Here is a 21,024-nt window from a genome sequence, read left to right as displayed (position 1 = left end):
CGCGGTTTGAATCCGGAAATTCGGGCGTAACACGTGTCTCGACAAAGGCAGCGCAGGCTAACTGACTTCGCCTAGCTAATCGCTGACTTTTCGGAGCGATTTCAAAAGACCGAACCGGTCACGAAACTTGACTTTTTATGCTGTTTGATCACAGATGAATAGAGGCGGCGTCTTAAGGCGCCTAATCCTTTTACTCGCAAGAAAATGGTCTTTGAATGAGTTTGAATGGCACGACACCGAGAAGCATTCGGTGTTAACGAACCTCTTTGCCTGATTAAAGCCTTTTTTCTGCACCGATGTCGGCGTTATTTTCATCAGAATTTTTAGAATAACTGCATTGTCTGGCCAGGTGACTAGAGTGGATTGAAAAAATCTTGCGCAATCAGCGCAATGAACTATTGTTTTCAATTTAGTCAAAATGTCAAATTTTTAAAACCATTTGTCTCATTTGTGTAATTGTGCATTGTGTACGCGCTCAACTTGACTGAATCAAGAGTCTCGTAAAAACTTTTAGTAAATTGCGTCGGCATTTTTTCTCGTGTTATTCCCGAATCGAAGAAACGAAAATAAATAAAGCACGAAAAGTAAAGCTTTAACCAGGCGTTCGGGAAGAAGCTAGCCGAGAGCTTTATTTTTAATGGACGGCTCGCGCGACGCCAAGATTGGTATTCCAAATCGACTTAGTCGGATCTGGCTGGATAAGTTTGGTTGAGTCAGCTGAAAAATTTCATTTAATTAATGTTGCATTTCACGTTCACCGATTGCCGACGAGGGAATGCCATCCCAGTTAAAATACCTCTCTCCCGAGTACACCGTTTCTATATTAGTTTCGTAACGATGTTATGTTTCCATTATTGGGGGGACACAATATCATGCAGTTGGTTGTTTGCATACTTGATATGATAGGAAAACGCTAAAAACCCGTTAATACTGTATCACACAGTTGCTCAGGATTGATTCAACATTCGCGTGCTTTCGGTAGCCGTATATACTTATCGTGTGCTGGTTCTTATAAGGCTACGTCTTTATCTTGTCACTTTCTTACGTCAAATGATAATTTAGAAAAGAGAATTGTTATTCTGCGGTAGTTTTCGAAGCAAATCGGCGAACGCTGGATTTAGGAAAATTGGCAGCTCATAAAACGACATAAGGCAATTTTGAAACGTAAAGTTTAATCATATTTGCGTCATGTCCGTAATTTGGCGAGTTGATTTATGATACACAATGAAGTATACCATAAATCATTTCATCCCCCCTATAATAAACCAGTAAACCGGTAATCAAAGGTAAATTACGCCAGACCTAGCCACCGTCTTTTACGAACTTCCGGACGGATGCGAATGGCTGGAACCGGGTCCTCGGATCGTCGTTTACGCCGCGCTCCACACGCTACTGCGATGCGCATGAGAAGCAGAACGAACACTAACCGAACATTTCGTAAACTACATCGCGCAATAAACGTCCAATAAATCCATTAGCACAAAGCCGTAGCAAAATTTATTATGCCGGATGGACCACCGGTTTGTTTGTCACTGCAACGACTATTGATTCACTATTGCATGATGTATGGGGCTAGTGACATGTGCCCTAGATTTTCATTTACAACCGTAGTAAAAACCGGCGCACGTTATTGGTCGGAATTTTACTATAATTTTTCACCCATCTGATGGGTTATCGATGAATGAGTTTTTGTATAAAACACGCCAGCGCGGCTTGTGAGTAGTTTTTAGTAGGTTTCTGACAGATAATAATGACCTCATTAGGTCCCTAATCGACGTCATCTGTCATAATACAACATAAATCTAGGTTGTCTTACCTCCGACAGGTGAAAGCTGCTTGTTTTTGGCGTTCTGTCTGGATTCACGCATCCACGGGTAAATTTCCTTCGTCGTCGTTGTAACGGCGTGGGTTTGATTCACCGGGGCACCGGCCACAATTCCATTGCTGGTCGCGTCCTGCATACAGGAGGCGTTGTAATGTTGCGGATAGACCCCATTTTCGGTGCACGTAGCCGGGATCGTATGCGATAGCGGTGTTTGCATGTAACACGAGGCACGATACGCCCCTTCTGGAACATGTTCGGGTCCGTACCCGGGACCGTCGAACGCGTAGCCATTTCCGCCGTAATAGCCCGCATATCCCTGTCCAGGGTCGTGGTAGTAGCCTTTCTGCATCTCTCGATTTATAAAATTGATTTCATTCTGGCAGAAGTCAGACATAGTTAACACATGGTCCGGCGTCGTCTGCTCGTTGTCACGTGATGGCCGTCAGCCAATGGGAGCGCTTTGCACCGCACAATGAAAATCGTCTGCTGAAAAATACAAGAGGCCAAGAAAATCAACAATCGACAAGACATCAAAGCACCATTAATTATCTAAACATAGATATAAATCATATAAACTACGTCCCGAGTCAAAAATTTCCCCTCGAAAGTCATTAGCGTTGATAGATGCACCGCCAAAGGGATGAAAAGCCACATTTCGTTGAATAACACCGTTGCATTCGCACATTTCACCGCTACGGTATATCAGTAGTGGTATAAAACGGATTACTGCGCGTAAAATGCAATGCTCATTTCAGTTTAAACGTTTTGTGGATTAGAAAAACATATTCATATATATATATATATTGTAATGTACATATATGATGTATACGTGTGCGGATTAAAATAAATAATAGTAAGGAAATTATCAGTTTTGGATATTACTATCTTCGAGATCTTATTGAGACTGCGATTTTGGATGCATTTTCGGAATATTACGATCGCAGTTCAGTTCAGGTAAGACGTGTTTTTCTCTACGCATCGCGTGTCTTACCGAACACGCTCTGTTTATTCGACCGCTTAGTAAAGACTATAGTCGAAAAAAAATACTTATTCGACGATGACGACGACGGATTAATATATGGCGGCTCGATCAAAGAGAATTCGGTCTGATGAGAAAGCGCGGAGGCTGTAAATATCAGAATCGATCTCCGCCATATCACATACTTCGATGCGTTCGTCTACAATTCCAGAGTTATGATGGATAGGACATTAAAATGTGGCTCAGTGCGTCCGTCCGTTTGCCGATGCTCCGCGCAGTTAAATACGCCTGTCGATCAAATACGTCGTATCAGTCGTAATCAGATTGATTCTATCGCGACGGCTTCGACGGCCAAAATAATCGAAATAATAGCTAGCGAACCATCCTCGCTAGCGAGGCTCGTTATCTCTTCGAACCACCCCTAACCGAAGAATGATATAGAAATGATTTCATATTTCGTGTCGTTGATCGAGTTCTACGATTCCGGGCATTTTGGTCCGGTCGGATGTGTCAATTTTGCATAAAAAACGAAAAAGCTGAAACTTTGCGCGGACCTGAAAGCCACGAGGGGTTCGGGGGCAAATTTTGCGGATGAATAATGCACGACGCGTCTTCGAAGTTACACATGATTGAGCAAAACCAACCCACGATAAACCCGCGGGATCTTAACGTAATTCTGTCCACAGACGCATACTCGCCGAGCTGCTTTCGAGTAGCGTGCAAAAACATCGAATCAACCGTATATCTATTACTGGGCTAAAATGGAAATGAACCAGACACACAAGACCGACAAACTAATGAATAACAACATTCATTTGAGAATAGACTGAAAAACATTTATGCATGTAATTTCAGTCTAGGCATTAGTTTGAAGCATTTTTCCACTCCCTCGATGCGCGCAATCCGTATCACGTGACATACAGCCGTGCCACCTCATTACGTAATCGCCGACGCAACCCGGTAGAAGGCGCTAGTAGGCTATCATGAGCAAGGCAACAGAGCATTATTACAGTAAAACGAAAGTAACATACTACTTTGGTGTAAACGACTTGGAAACTTCTACCACGTTTTGCTTCGTACAAAATGATATATGAAATATTCAATGGAATTCCTACCTCGATTAGCGATTAAAGTAAAAAATCCGAATTTCGAATATTAGAGTTGATGACGACGCTCTCTAACTAGAAACTGCGTCTCGACGGTTATCTATTTGCCCAATACGGCCTTCAACAACAACTCCCATCAGCATAATATCATCGACCACTAAAACCGAGACAAGAGAAAACATCTAGGAGGCCGGAGAATATGTAAATCCCGGGAGGCTGACCAAGCAGGCCAATCTGTGCGATCTGCTATCAAAGAGACGTCATTGTCAAATAGAATTGTTGTCACTCAAGCTCGCCTCACTTGACTTAATCCCCATGGCAGATTTAAAGCTAAGCCCCGACCCTTGTAATTGCCACGCAGCCTTATTTGCAAAATCGTTCGACTCAAAACGATGCGCAGAGATTGATGATAACGGAATTGAAGGCTGATGCTGCAACAACTGCCGTCATTTAAATATTCCGAGATATCTATCACTCTAGACCCGGTTACACATTCTACTCAAGTTTAAAATTTGAGAATGATTTATCCAGGCTTCGAAGCAGAAATCATCGAAGTTTTTACATTATATCAGTTCATTCACATAACTTACTTGAACACGAAGTTAAAAAAGGCAAATCGAACTTTCGTTACAATCATCCGAAAGCTTAGTAAAAGGACCTCAAAATCCCGTTCATATAGATATTTAAATAGTTATATTAGAATCGACTACGGATGGTTAGATTCACCGCGAACGAATATACGAGCTACGGATCTTAGAAGACAATTCTCAACACGATCGGCGAAATTCCCAGTCACCCAGAACTTGATCGTTAATTACGTCAAATTATCTCACCATTGCAGAATTATCTACACGTGAACACGTGAAGGCACTTCTCACGTGCTCGCCAGTTATACACGAATTACACGTATCTTTTTATCGACAGAGTTTTCCATTAGCATTTCAGTTTCCCCAACGACGACGTTTGTTGTTGCATAACTCGCGAAAGAACCAATAATCCGAGAAAAATATATGATGATTATTTACTGGAATCACGGTTTAAAATACTCCATTTTTGTAGTAAAGATATGTTGTTTTTTTTTTCATTCTTCGAACGACTGCCATGTGTGACACAAATACCAACCACGCTGGTCTTAGTCGTCGTGAAATGAATATGTAAATGAATAGAAAATGATCTCTTGAATAAGGATATAGGTATAATGCGAAGCTAGGGAGGTTCGCCAGAGTGTGGAAAATATTTTCGTCTCTTAAAAAAACCGCATAGGATGCGCATGTGGCTTATAGCCTGTCAGGAGCGTATAAATGAAATTATATCTCGTCTTCACGTTTTTCCCAAACGGCAGCGCAGTCCAGTTGCGTAATCGTATTAATGAAATAAAGCATCGGGTCTTACCGCAAGGTTGACAGCTCCGGTCTCCGGAGGACCCGCTACACTTAGCGGGGCATATGTGCCCAATATCTCATACCGTCTCACGTATCAGTGCACTTTTGAAACGCGACTGACGGGCGAGTAATGGTTTCTGTAAATGGCCTATCAATGATAGCGAAGCTTTTTCCCCTTGTGTAGAGAAAGCCAGAACGAAATAGGACAAACGGAAGCGACAGTTATTAGAGAAGGAATAGATATTGCTGCTTTATATATTTATATGAGTTATAGATGCATATGATTGATCATATTACAAAAATCGTTAGGTTTACGTGTACCTAATCTCGACGGTAGTATCCATGTATTTAGAAACCTGGTATCATATGATACAGACAGTAGCCACGCATTAATGAGGCCACGCATGTTGTTGTTGTTGATTGCTATAGCAGTAATGGTAAGCGGCAAACATCACAGAACAAACTGGTGTTTGACGAGGCCGAGGGAATGCTTCTACGTGGTCTAACCAGGTCGATACCAGATGTCACTGTTACGTACAGTCGCGGACAAAGCATCATAACTAATCAGAGCCTCTAATTTGTCATTCTGTCCCAGTCTCGAAATGGTACGTGGTCATTTGTTACAATCTTTGACACCGGCCACTTAACTTCAGACGATTACCGAGTCTACTACAAAGGTATGCCGACTCTTAATATAGGCCATATGGAGAGGCCTGCGGTATTTTATCACACATAAGCTATAGACCTCTTCGTGGTTGATACATTACCCAGACGTCGTAGAAACAAAAACCGCAGACCAATCAGAACGTCGTATTGCGCACACGTTGTGTAAAGATTCGGGTTTCATATGGTGTAATTGTACCCTTAGTATAATGGTTGTTAGTTCATATGCAGGTTGTTTGTTCCGGGCAGGCGAGGGGGTGACCAAGCAGCCAAACTGCAGCAGACGTCCACGCCGCTAAGGTAAGATTTTCTCACAAAAAGCTTATTCGCCGGATGACGCGTCGTCGCGCGGGGTCATTCGATGTCAAAGTTGAAGGGTTATCGACGAGCTATACCAAAACACAAACGAATCCCAATCACCTATTTTGTCGTATGTATATGCGCGCATGCGCCGCACGAGCTGTCGCGGAGATTTTCCGATATGATATTTTTTGGGGGGCTCGGTTATCTATTTGACGAGTTGAAATGTGTTTGGTTTATGTATGTTTTACAAATAACACCGGCCCGACTTATTCGTTATCTAAACGATAATGTTTCAGCCATATGTTCTGAATAATGCGTTTCCTACACAACACGTACGGCTTTCAAGGATCGCGTAGGGTTGGATTTCGGGCCCATCGAAAAATATGAATATGTGTATTTTTTGAAGAACGTTGTTTCTTTTGACAGGGCTGGATCCTGAAAATAACATATACGACCAATATTCAAGGGTTCATATTTTGTGTTTTTGAACATAGCCTTTGGAAGTATTTCGTCTTAACTATCAAAATACTTTGATTTACCGTACATGGATTACTTACATAATACTGAAGGTTTAGGTTTAAGAAATTATCGTTGAAATACGGTAAAAAACAGAATGAAAATTATGTAAAATGTTCATCCCAGACGAAGCAATGTGCATATTCTCAAACATATGTACGTGGATATATAGATTCGTAAATCTGCTGTTTTTGAAAGTTCAATTTTCATTTACATTAGTACACGTTTGGTATATAATGACGTACGATTTTTGCTCACGTTGTTTACAAAAAATGCGAAAATAATGTGGTTAGAACCGTAAACGCATCACGTTCAACACAAAAATCTGGTGGGTCGAAGATAGAAAGAATCTTAGAATTTCTTTTCGCCATTGTCTGACATAGTTTCGTTCGGTGTTGTTTGGTCGCCAGACATCAAAGCCAGATCTGAGATCATTAGTTACGCGTTGAGGGTCCTCCATAATTGAAATTAACATCCAAATGCCTCAGGGTCGACCGAATGATAAATGAGACGAATTAACGAAACGCAACCATAAGGGACTTTGGCGTATATTCGGTCTGTACACACAAGGTGACCGTTACAAAATGTCAACCTTTGAAAAATGTTGCTCCCTCGGTATTGCATATATACAAGGCTTTTTTCGTAGTATTTCTATCTTATAACCAGTCACCAGAACATTTCCTAGAGTTTTATATACATGTAGGAAATTATTAGATCATGGACTCTTAAACGAATTTAGAGTCCATGATTAGATTTAACATGAATTCTTAAAATACGAAACTCAAACGGATGATATTGAGACCCAGGAAATATTTTTACGATATTTGGAAATGTACTCGAAATCGGCGAAGTATGTAAACGAGATGTAATAAAAGGGAATCAATTCAGAATGGACAAAATGGATTATTAGAATATTTTACTATTATTATTATTACCAGATTTAGTGTTATTTTACTAAACAGAACATTTGAGCAAAAATACATGGCATCAACTAGCAAATCTAAATAGAATTTTGCACTACCAAAAAACTATATCATTTAGCCTGTTTTTATTTCGATTAATGCCATGGGATATTTCAAAATAAGTTAAGATTAGTTGCAGTCGGTATATTTGAAACTCATATAAATAGTGATGGAACAATAGCTATTACGTCAGGAAAACAGAATTTATAGTCATCGTTTCATCACTATTGTGGTTTTATGAATATATACCATAGGAATTCTCAAGTTAATATCATTTCTCAATTCGTGGTGTCGTTGAGAATATTTCTACCGGGGAATAATTTGGTATCGTAAAAGTAATCGATTTGTAAATTAATGAAAGTAGCCGTTGGTTTATAGGCGAACCCTGCTTCACGATCGTAATACAAACCAATGCTTATTTGCGCTTCAGATATATTCCCCAAAAAAATCCCGAATTATAAATTCCTTCACGAGACCAGTCTGCAAAATTTTTGCTGCAGAATCTAGCAAAGTTAACCTCAGATTTTGAGCATGGAAAAACGAGCAAAACCAATGTACTAACAATGAATATAATACATATTTTTGCTATGAAATTTATCTAACCATTTTTCTATTTCCATTCGTCATCTATATTTGTTCCCTAAATGCGAATAATTTGGCTACGATTTAGAATCAATTCTAATCCAGAAAACTATCGAATACTTTTTCTCGTCTGATCTGTTCACGATTCAGAAAGGCGTCTAGCAGTTTTTTTTTCTCTATTCTAAAATCGGTAACATCAATGGCTATATCTGATATGAAACGATAAATTGACGCTTGTTCGTGCAATGGATCTAATTAAATAAAAGTTCATCACCTCGTGGTAGCACGTTGTATTGACATGTTTCGACGGGGTTCGGTTATAAAGGTTCATCTTTTTGAAATTTACAGAAGCATGATCCGTACATACGTATTTTACGTACAACAATGGCGTTTATTGTGGCGAATAGTACTCTAACCTTTTGGGTGTCAATTTGAGGACGAATTTTTTGTTTATATATGCATACATATAAATCGAGAAAAGTTATCTCGCTTTCCCGAATGAATATTTGCCTGTTTTTTTTCTGATATAATATTATAATTTATTCTAAAAAAAGCTCGCCTAGATGCTTGCATCATCATCATCATCATCGATCCCATTGGATTCATTTCTCATCGTAATATGATTACCGTACGTTTGAACTAGGCCTGCACCCGTCGGGTTGCGCCGGTTCGGAATCGAAATAAATTGGTTTTCCGGATAATTGATGTAAATGGCAATTAATTCGGATTGAAATTCCGGTTCGATAGTCAGCCGGCAATTCCATAGATGCCGGGCATATTTCCGGGCAAAAATTACGCATTTCATGAAAAATTCATTCATGGCTCCAAATTGTTTTAGGAATGAGCCGAAAAAATACGGTAAATTCTGACAAAGATTAGTTCATTATTATATCCGTTTTTAAGTGAACGACGTACTTTCAATTGGCAAAGTGGGCAAAATTATTACAAGACTTTCGTGCATTTTGTTGATTTTTTTCAGATTTTTCGACTGAAGAGATAATGACGCATTATCATTTTATTTCAAATGCAAGCACTTAACAACCGGATTTTTCTTAAAATCCGAATTGATTCTGATGAATAAAAAATGTCAATTTGAAGAATTATATTCTAATCAACTCGAAAGTTGGTCGGTTTAGTAATGGCGGCTTTGCGTCTATTTTGGTAGTAAGCTCGTTCAGCGACATCTGTTGTTAGAAGGTGTCACTACGAACTGCCGAGACGGTCCCCTCGACCTGTCAGTAGTAAGGCGCAGTATAATTAATCACCTAACCGTTTTCAATTGCCGGCGGTTCGTTTGATGTTGACTTGCAACAAAAACATATGGGATACAGCGATGTGGACCTACAAATGCACTTTGTTGAGCGAGTGTGTTTGCGAGCTGGTTTTTGCGCACACAAAGAACAACAAATGCATAAGGAAAATAATAGAAAACCGGCTTCTCTCTCGATAAATCGCTGGTATAGCTTCCGTAGTAATGGTTTATATTAAATGAGAATTTCAAATCGAATCCGAGCAATTACTAAAGATTTCAAATCGCAGGCTTGGTAGTATAATAGTTCGGTTAAGTTAGATAATAATCCTCGTAATCACGGCATCGACCCCGCCGTAGATGACGGAGTTCGATTTACTGAATAGTTTGTTAAAAAGAAAAAGTCACGAATTATGATTGGATTCACGATCACAACACGTACGAACTTGATTTAAACATTTTAACGTCGGGGCAATCATCACAGTTAATCGAATCGATTTTGTGGTAATTTGAAAAGCCTCGGCGCCATCTTTCAATTGATAATAATGATCTTTCACAATAGTATTCGTGTCCTAAATCGTGTAAGAGTGATAAATATACACATATATAGCATAGGACACAAATCCTTCTTCGACGCCATGATTCAGCATCTATTTTGCGTGGTGAAAGTAGGGCACGTCAATCATCTCGGCCGCCATTTTAATTTGACGCATCACTTCCGAGCTAAGTATAAATGCCCAGACAATATAGTTCCCGACTGAGCGATCGAAATCGGCGAATGTTAATCGATTTTCTATACATTCATTACGGATTAGTGGTTTTTAGCAATTACTTCATGCAAAGCTATTGCCATTATCTGCGCTTCATCTTACTTAATCACCGATGCCGAATACCAAAGGGCACGAGATCGAATTCTGGAAACAGGAATAAAATCCGAAAATCTACCTAAAATACAGCTTCAAATGTCTTCAAACATTGCAACTGAACTAAATTGAGGGACGAAATGATTAATTGATTTATCGGAAAATATTCGAAAAAGTCAGCGATGTCGTTGAATATCGTATTCGTTTTCTATTAGTCGTCTAATCAAAAATACATGTATTTTTGGTCTAATTTATAAAATGAATTTTACTATCAACACTTATCGACATATAGTTCATTACTAAGCTTTATGTTCATATGTAGAACTTCGACCCAGTTCCATAATTTCATTCCCGATCAAAAATGTTCTCTATAATGAAATTTAGAAACAAACATCTGGTGCAGTATGAATTATACAAGAACATTTGTATTAGAATCTTCAGCTTATGATAATTTTCTGTTTCAAATATGTCAAACAATTTCACCTTTTTTACCTCAAATTATGTCGCTTAGTATTCTGAATATTTTATTCGCAAAAACGTTTTGAATCGTTTGTGACCGTTATTCGAGTCCAATTCGTATTGGATCGAATTTTGTTAGAAGGTGTTAGACGAATTCGTCAGGTTCAAAAGAGTAACTCAGATTTGAATTCTAATATTCTTGAATCAAAATTGGTAACAAAATGCAATTTTGCTTAGGGCGAAAAGAGTACCTACAAAATAATTTGATTCTAAGAGATGGCACGAGTTCAAACAGAATATTCCAAACCTTTTTTATATACTGAATTTCTGTGAGTTCCTCCTGGGAGTTTAAAAGTTGACGAAGTTTCAGATAATTTCGTTATATTCTGTAATAAGGTGGTTTTGTGAGCAAGTCATTGAAAAAGGGCAAGTTTATAAATTGAAAATTGAAAAAGTACAGCTACGTTGCATCATGGACTCCAACGATTTGTCCGCGGTTACGTTGAGCACATTATTATGCTCTCTTCCCGCTGAACTATACCAGAATTTCGCCAGAACGTGGAGAAGATTTGCTCGATGAAAACACGACCACAAATTTCAATTTTCGTATGTTTAGATATAGTAGTATTTCGTGTATTTATTCAATTACCAACTGTCAATACGTCGTTCTTCGATAAACAAGAGGAATATTTGTAATACGCCGTTTTTTTCTAACGCGCAAGATAAATGAGTTTGCGTACGATAAAATAAATGTTCGAACGACATCAGAACGCGCGCGGGAGCGACCGGGGACCGCGGCTTGTGCGATACTAGCAAAAACGACTATAATCGTAGAAGTTGATATTATTCGAGAAAACTTTTCTCGTCAATGTAAGACTGTCGGGAAATTCGCCGAACTCCCCCGGGCAACGATATTCGAGCGATTCGAGTCGAACGAAATTGTCTTCGCTAATATTATCTTTGATCAATAATATCCGAAAAGAAAAACTGTTCGTGCGGTTCGAACGTCACTCGAAACCCCCAGCAACGATCGATCACTCATACGGCTGACAGTCGGGCTTTCGAGATACATACAAATATTTTTGCTCATCTCTCAAATTCGGCGGCGAAATCCTCGAAATGTTTGACATGCGTGATTCGGCGCGATCCTCGGGGACTCGAAGGCGGCATTCTGACAGCGGAAAAGGCGTGTATGATGCGTCAACGGTTGTCATGGAAACCCAACGAAAAGATGACGAATATTTTTAATGCGTGTTCTGCGCATTTTTCGCCGCGCTGTCCAATGAATAGATATCGAAATTTCATTTCCCGGTTCGGTTCGACGTGTAAAATAATGAAAATCGCGCAAGACGATTTGACTTTTTTTTTACAGTTGCATGTTTCAACGCGTTCTGTTGACAAGAATGCGGTTAGATTGTTACAGTTACATTATGATTACGGTCATTTATCATAAATTTTGTGAAGTTTTGAAAAAAAAAATTCCAATATCATTTAGAAAAAAAATCGCCTTGATTCAACATATCGCAGAGATAATCTTAATACGAATTGTTTTTACAATAGACGGGGTTTTGAAGGGGACCACAGAGGAGCCTCGTCTAGGCATGAGGCAAACACATCAGGGCCCCGGTTTTTGTAAATTCTTAGTAATATTGTTGGCGACTCAACCGTTACGCGTAATTTACATAATCAAAATATGTTGAAAAAAAATCTTTGCCGGAGATTTGATAGAAAAACTGATTGAAAATATTTGGGAACATGTTATATTTTTCGTCACAATTCGAAGCCTGATTTTTTTCTTACCGATGACATTGGAATTTTATTTCAAATCTATTTGATAAATGACCATATTCAAAATGGAAATTTTGGTAATATTACGGCATTCTTGTTACGTATACAGTCAATAGAACCCGCTATTGTATGCAATTTTAAAATAGTCAAACCGTCATAGACAATTTTAATATTTTTTTTTCCACGACAATCTTTCAAGGAACCGATGATTTTGCGAAGATCAATATCATGCGAGATTGAGAATTGAATATATCGCTCCAAGGTTCAACAATTTTCATTATTTTTTTTACCGGATCCTTCAATGTCTGAAAAATACTCTAAATCGACTCTAAAACAACGAGACCATCAGGAAGAAAATAATTTATAGCATCGCTACTATTAGCGCCATCTGCTAATAAGAGCTGAAACTAGGGCGCGAGAAAGTGATTGATCCGCGCAATCTGTAATTAAAACTAAGGTAGATTATCCAGCGTAAATTCCCCTACTCTACAATAATCATCGACTTCAAGATACAAACCGACTGAAATAGCTTCATGCGGCTTTACGAGTTTTATGAAAATGTTACCTAATACCCGAACAACATATTTTGGTCGCACAATCCATGTGGCTACAGTTGAACAATGTGAAATGTTTATTACATGAAGTTAAGCTTTTATCAATTACTCCCATGTCTGAAATCTTCCCGTCCTCTTCTACGTATCAGTACTTAAATGCCATCTCAAAACAATTTCCATAGCTGTGTGTAAAGCATTTCTAATACAAGAAGCAACTAGCAACAGCTTTGGAAATACCGATTTGTAACGACTGATTTATTTCGAAAACCTTTTTACTTCTGCTGGAAGTATTGATGTTTTTGTATGGAGACACTGGATTAATTGACAGTTACTTCGAGCGCGAATATGATTGTTTTTTTGTCATTATTTCGCAATATCGGAGACAGACAGACAGGACAGACGGACAGACAGACAGCACGCGCAGGCAAGCTGCCACATTTTACTGTTCTATACAATTCGTATCGCGGTCACATCTGAATATAGATATGATACTACTGTAAGCCTATTGTTTTTGGTTAGTCAGTTGCGATTCTTTTTTTTCAGATTCCTCTCGCTCCTTCGCGCTTAAACTAAACACGACCAAATTTGTAGCTTCTTTTAATTATTCTAAATGCGGAACTAGCTTTTCAACCTAATCGAGTAGCGACCGTTGTCTCTGAACAATGTCTCTTACCTAAATCATGGACTCTAAAGCCAGAGCTTAGATTTGTTATCATAACCGCCTGTTCAGGTTCAAGTTCAAGTTCAAATTCAAGTTCAAATTTATTTCACAGAAAGCATGACAGGCTATTGCTTCTCAGTCCCCCTTAGTAAGGTCCCCCTATGGTCTGCTTTCAGATTTCATGGTTAAAGACCCGTCAGACCATGTGCGACAGAGTTTCCGATATTTTCGCCTCGCACAAAGTTACGTACGGTTTCTATTGTTCAATTTCCCCGTAAAAACAAAGCGTGCGGAGAGATGCGTCGCCGTACGCGGAAAAGTGTGCTTTGATAGTAGCACTAATTGATGGATGGCTATAGGGATATCAATATAGTGATGAACGAGACAGAAATCTCAGTCCGTGTACAAAACTGTCAAACCGACAAACATTAACTCCTGACAGTGTCACAAGACAAGCAGGAGAAAAATCGAAACGTAAATGCGGGCGGCAGACCGCGCACATACAAACTATCACTGTTTGCACGTCAATCCGTCGACTTCCAATTATAGATTATTCGAAAGTTAAAAGTCACGCTGGCGCGCTGCAAATTGCCGTGCCGTGACAGGGGCTCACATTGTCAAATGACAGTCATTTACCGTGTCATTGTGTCGACTGAAATTTGTCGATTGTCGAAAGTCGTTCGTACGAACAAAATGTGGCTGCTCAATTGTTTTCCATAGGCGACGAGGCAACTACAGACGCGCCGGTAAATCATTTATACAAAAATATCCGCAATCTCTCGGAAAAAATGGAAAATGTTCTGCGTACATTTATACGACTAGCATAATAGAGATGAAATAAGATTTACTCAGGTTGAATTTTCGACGTATTATTCAAAATGTATGTGCCCGATAGCGTAACGCGCCGCATTACGCACTTTCTTCCCTTTTCTAATGCATAATTAATTATTCAATGTAAATTCTGCACGAACATTCCTCGGTGGACTGTCGAAAACGCGGCGCATATAACGGATAAGACGGCTCTTGGCGTTGGAAAAAAATCCGACCGTCACGGAACGTAGTTCTCGCGGCGCGGTTTGTTTTTCGTCACCTATCTTCCTCACATGGTTTGACGTGCATGCATCCGACTGTCGCGAACCGTATGCAAATATGACTTCGTCGCCATGTTGTCACTGTCACTGGTTAACACGATAGGAGTTTCCTCTTTCAGCCATTCATCATTTAAAATTGGCAGTTATCCCACTGAAAGGGATTAAGGGGATACTTTTCAGAAATATAGCCAGGAAGCCCCTTAAATACGACTACTTAAGCGTATGTTACCACATCAAAGGCGACAGTTGTGACTTAATGGCTTTGGTGGTAGTGGCAGCGCAATCATCCTCCCTATCATAAGTCGAATGATTTAACTTCATACTAATTAGTAATGAAATAAGTTTCATAATCAATACAAATTGATTTAGATCAGTCATGAAGACTTGAAGTTTTGGCTACGCACAGCATCTTCACCCGCTGGCGGCTAAAACGCACGTAGGCGAATTACTGTGGCTTGTAACTATTGAAAGACTAATATGTTTTTAGTGAGGGACACCTCATATTCAATATTGATATTTTATCTTTTTCGGTTTCTGGAGAAACAGTGGATGGGCGTCGATCGACTAAAATCCAGATGCATAATTTAAATATTCGTGTTATCAGATAAAAAAGAATTCTTATTATTATTTTCTAGAGCTCGTTCAGTAAAAGAAATTCAAAATGGCGGCGAATGTTATTATCTTTTTAAAGTATATTATTAGGTCAGCGAACTATGATATTTGCATACTCATTGCGACACCTTTATGCGAAAAATTATACTACAGAATCAAATTAACAGGAAAGATGATATGATCTTATGCTCCAACCAGTATAAAATCAAAACTTTTGAAAGGAATTGAAATTGCCCACGACCAAGGTGGAGTCCTTTGTGTAATATAACATATTTACTGTGCGCAAACCACTGCATTCCATCTTTCATCTCGGACCTTCTCGCAACTGATATGCAACGTTGAATAAGAAGATATCCACGCGATATCCAGGCTAAACCGCGAGCTACGTTGCCTTCGGGTTTCGTGGCGTTATCACGGAAAAGTCCCGAGGCCAAATTCTGTTCGAGGTCTTTTAATCGGAAACATAACGATGCTGTAACTAGTTTAAGCGTGTATCGGCTTCAAGCCGATGAAGACCAGCGAACGGAAATAGCAGATACATGAACATCTATTCTAAAAAGTCGGCGTGATCCTCAAAAATGCCCTCGTAATACGAAAATTCGCTTGAATAGTGCCGAATTTCTGTCCACCGAATCGGTCGACTGCAGCTGACATCTGTTGGATGCAAGAAGAAACTTGTTCGAAAAAATAATAAATCGCATCCTGTAGAAATGAATGAATGAATGAATGAATAGGCTTCATCGGGCGACAGATGAAGATATATATGAACTGACTAGCAAATAATTCTATCATTTGTAACGCGCCTAAACTACTTTTTTCACAAAGGCTTTTCACCGATGCGATATATTACCGCTAAATATTTTCAGTCGGCCACAAAATTTGCGAGTTGGCAAATTTTGCAAACGGCGCGAACGTCCCGTTTGAGCGACTTTCACCGGTGGAAAGTCAAATTCTCCCGAAAATATGAATATACAGCACCGAAAAGCGCTTCAGACGCCGGCATTTTAACGACCTGAACTCGATGTATATTGCAAACCACACCGCAGACTTAACAGATTCCATAATATTTGCGAACTTCGCTAGTAGTTAAAAACCTATCTTCATGACGCGTGGTGATTAATGTTTCGAAGGTTCAAACGTGCCGCCTCATTATAATATGTTAATGTTAATGACCCATGGCAGGCTAAGTGCTTCTAAACGAGCACTATAACGACTTGTGCGATCATAAACGACTCTGTGAAAAAGGCTATAAAATATATCTATTGCCGACATAAAGTGGGCCCTGACTACTGACTCAACTAAGACAAAATAAATAGGCTGCCAACATAGAAATATGATGCGCAATGTGGCCAGGTCGGTATTGTTAACAAGACGCTTGTTACGTTCGTTTCTTATCGGAACGCGTAGGGATTACCGCCACACGAAACCCAGGAATACTAGAATAACACGCCACAATAAAATTGAGATTTTACGATAAACGGATTTTTACCTTGAACAATTCAATTGTCGACTTCTAGCGCGCGTAGTGGAAACGCATCCTCGTCGGTGGCTGTATCACGCGATTACCTCACCATCTGGTACGTACTCATTGTATTTTAATCGTAGTTGTTTTTGATTTGTTCTCGTTCTAATTTGTCGGATTTTTCCCCGATTACCTGTTAAATCCCTCGCCCGCGCGTGTGACGTCACCGCGATGTTAGCTTACCCTCGCAAAACGAAGCACGTGCGTTTTCAGTCCACGTCAGTCGAACACGACGGTGCGGCGACGGCGCTGAGTAGAATTTCTCGGGGTTTTTTCCCCGGACTCTATAGAGTTTTTTTTCGAACCGTCTCGCGGCGATGAGTCTCGACACAATCGATTGGTCAGAAGACTCCCAAGCGTGCGGTTAACCCAATATAGCCGTGGGCAGCTGGTTGTTGCAGTAAGTTGTTCTCAGCAGCCACTAAGCTAAGCGCTTACTCTGACTTCCAGCGATGAACACACTGTATTATCATATCCCCGACTCTCAATAATTAGCGGATGGACGATCTTGTGCTAACATCGTCAATTGCTTTTGAGTCATCACCATGCAGTCATCTACAAAGTCAACTCCCTGCAGGACAAGCTATTTTTTGTGCGCTCTCGCAGCCAGCGCAATCAAGCATTTATACCGAATTCTCGTTTTTGTCAATCATGCCTGATAGCTATTTAGATCCGGGTATGATTGACAGACCATGCATAGCGCCGGGTAATCCTTCGTAGATTGAACTAAAGCCAACGATTCGCGATGTTGAATATATTTTTCCTCTGACTTAATTTACCGATTTTGTCGGTCGGATTTATCCTGTCGAAAATTCGCCGTCTCGGCGCGCGATCTTATCCGAGAAGCCGGGATGAATTCTTACTCACCGAGGAAGGAGCTTTCTCTCTCGCTTTCCCGTGTTCAAATTCAATTATCTTCATAACTCTTGCTCTCTCCCACTTGACCACCTCGTGATGTCAGTTCCGCGTTTCCTGAAATCATCTATTTTCATTTCTCCAACGCTCTCGCGAAACGAAACTTTAGAATTAAAAACTTTCGAACGACTTCGGCAGAATGCAATTTCCGTAAAAGCTTTCGGCATGAATACGATGCTCGCAACACGGCGAGCCTTAATAGCTAACGGCTATGACACGATAAACCGTAACATCTGTGACGGATAGCCAACTGATGAAAACCAGGTCATTCGAAAATTAAAATCTTTCGACGTTTATAACTTGTCAGAAATTGATAAGTGATTATTAGGTCATTCCAATGTGTTCCAAAACCATCCACGAAGTTTGCTTGTTTTTCAACCGCCAGTAATTATGTGAAATTAAGCTAAGGTTTTTCTACTCTTTAGGATGTAGTTTCAAGAAGGAATAATATATTCTTCGCTGACCTTTTCTTTTTATCGCGGTTTTTTTTGCCATAAAATCTTAATCTTACAACACAAAGATGGAAAATATTTCATAAGATTTTAGTTTATCAATTTGCATGTGGAATGAAATATTGAAACTGGTGGAATCCTTGAATTCTGTAGATATTTCTATAAAACTGAATAATGTTGATAACGACTGAAGCTTTAACGCACGTAAGATATGATCGTTTGTATGAACGTCATGTAGATTATTACAAAACGGCATAAAATGAGTCAGGAGATGATTAAAAACTGGGGTCAACGATAGGACTTTCTGTGGCTTTGTTTCGTTCATTTCAAAACTGTAGTTTCCCTCGAGGATAGTTTGATAAGATTTTCATGAAGTTTCTAGGCGGGAATCTTTCCCCCATGAATCTTCATTTATTCGCTGAATGATATGGTGAGATATTCATAAAATAAATGATTAGTTTGCGTAGATTTGATCAATTATCGAGAGTTTTCTAATGAAAATTCCTCAACCCCTAACAACAATTTCTATTTCACGAGGAACTGTAAAAATGCGTGTTAATCAATTACCTCTCTCGTGAGCTTTTAATGGAAACCCTAAATACGTATAAATCAAATCGTAATAAATCTATCAAATGATAATCCTTATTTCAAATTGAATATTTACAACGAAATTCGGCACAGTCCTGAAGTTCTGCATTCAAATCTCTACTAAACAGTCTAAGTTCAATCGTTGAAAAGTCTAATCGTGATTCTATTGATACGATTTCGCTGCTATACTCGGTGTAGGAAAAGAGAGCTATTTTAATGTTTTGAAAATTATCGACTGGATCGTTTCTACGTATTTAGTTCCAGTGTCAATTGACAGATGGAGCTCGTGAACTAGCAATACTTGCGCAACTTTCTTCGCGTAGCAAGCATTGTTTAGTTAACGTTATTTTCTGCGAATTTTCTTAGCTCAAATAACGCGGTTTTTCGCGAGCAGCGAGTTTTCTTTTTGCGCAGAAAAAAAACGTGAGCTGCAAATTACGTTCAATATTCGCGAATTAATCCAAAATTCATGGTTCTGACAAATATGAATTCCCACTCGCGACATACGTGACTAAATTGTCCCAAAACGTCGCCCATTCATCAAACTGTTTGATGGCAGTTCCACCCAAAATGAAAATTACAGAAAAAAAACTCCGTCTCGCGAATTTTCTTCACGGTGCATTTAGCTGGAAGTAGTTATTTTTTTCCGCAGCGCGATAACAAAACTAGGATTTGTAATATCGGATATGGCTCGCCTATCATCCCTGTCAAAACCGTGTCCGAACGAACGGGGGATTATTTTTATTTTTTCACTTTTGAGAAGTAGATTGATGATGAATCGTGTATGAACCGTGGCCGCGTATATGGAAGGAACTCGACTCGAGTTGGGTCACCGTATTAACTACTGCACGAGAACAACGTCCCTTGTAACGGCGGCAAACTTGAAAGCAAAACTGCTGCGTGGTATTCATTATAATGTCGTTTTGACTAATGATGTTGTGAAACGTCCTTTTAAACCGAGCCGACGAAGGGTGCAAAGATGTGGCCGTATCATTAATCTTCCCTGATGCCGGCTCACAATCGGAATTATTCGCCATTATTTCGCGGTGAATGTATCATCCTACTTTCCATAGAATTCCCCGGGATACATCCCTGGTCAGAAGTCACGATCATTACGTCCCGAACCGATCCGCCGATGTTCCCGCGTCTACGAATTCGTGTTCGCGGCGATGATTACTTTTTTCTGACCTTGGTTTGAAACCGTGGTCATCTGCATAACATCAATCATATCTGGTCTTCTGTTTACGTTTAGAGAGAATCTGATCGCACATATAATACAATATACGGCGTTACTTTCGACGGAAAGTTCTCGTATTCTGCCACGGATGGTTGTCGATTATTTGCATCGGTGAAAAGCGATCGTAATTGAATGATACATCGAGTCTTCATTTCTATTCGATGATTTGAAAATGTATGTATTGAATGACAAACGATTGCGCTACAGGAATCTCACAGATTTGATGTCGGGACGGTAATATCGTGTGTTTCGGTGCAAGCAGGAGGCCGCGTAATTATGAAGAAGCATTTTGCCCATATCCCAATTACGTCAAATAGTTTTCCCGATATCCATAACAACTGGATTTAAAAACAATCCGTGTTTTTAAGATGGAGAACATCGAACTTGAGCGCATCCCTATTTCAAAGATCTTTAGATTTGACATGAGCCTATCGATTTGATAGATATTTTCCATACACGACACGTTATTATTGTGTAACCTAATTGATTGTATAATCCCACAGGGGCTGATCGTCTGCGAATCTGTAACGCTTGAACACAGTTGACGATTCGATCGTTTCTCTACACATAAGGAACCTAAAAAACCGGCCAAAATCAACAAAAATGTAATCGAAAGACAGCGGTTTAGATTTCTAAAGTCGACGTTTTGTTCTCTCCTATTTCACAATGACAAAATATGATATATCGGTGATTTTGGTGGAATTAAGATTGATGA

The 21,024-nt window shown here is 39.5% G+C and overlaps 1 protein-coding gene across 3 annotated transcripts in view; it reads right to left on the bottom strand.

Moving 5' to 3' along the window:
• LOC141906654 (uncharacterized) overlaps nucleotides 1–21,024 on the bottom strand; it is a 59,175-nt gene that overhangs the window by 5,919 nt on the left and 32,232 nt on the right. For 2 of the 3 annotated variants that reach the window (XM_074795930.1, XM_074795931.1), the window contains exon 2: nucleotides 1,817–2,311. In XM_074795930.1, coding sequence (XP_074652031.1) covers nucleotides 1,817–2,219 — 403 coding nt within the window. In that variant the 5' untranslated portion in view covers nucleotides 2,220–2,311. The remainder of the gene's footprint in view (nucleotides 1–1,816; nucleotides 2,312–21,024) is intronic. The other variant, XM_074795932.1, reaches the window with a different exon arrangement.

The sequence above is a fragment of the Tubulanus polymorphus genome, chromosome 6 (genome assembly GCF_964204645.1).
Source record: "Tubulanus polymorphus chromosome 6, tnTubPoly1.2, whole genome shotgun sequence".
Classification (NCBI taxonomy): domain Eukaryota; kingdom Metazoa; phylum Nemertea; class Palaeonemertea; order Tubulaniformes; family Tubulanidae; genus Tubulanus; species Tubulanus polymorphus.
The sequence above is the reverse complement of the archived record's forward strand: the minus strand, read 5'-3'. Positions and strand labels throughout refer to the sequence as shown.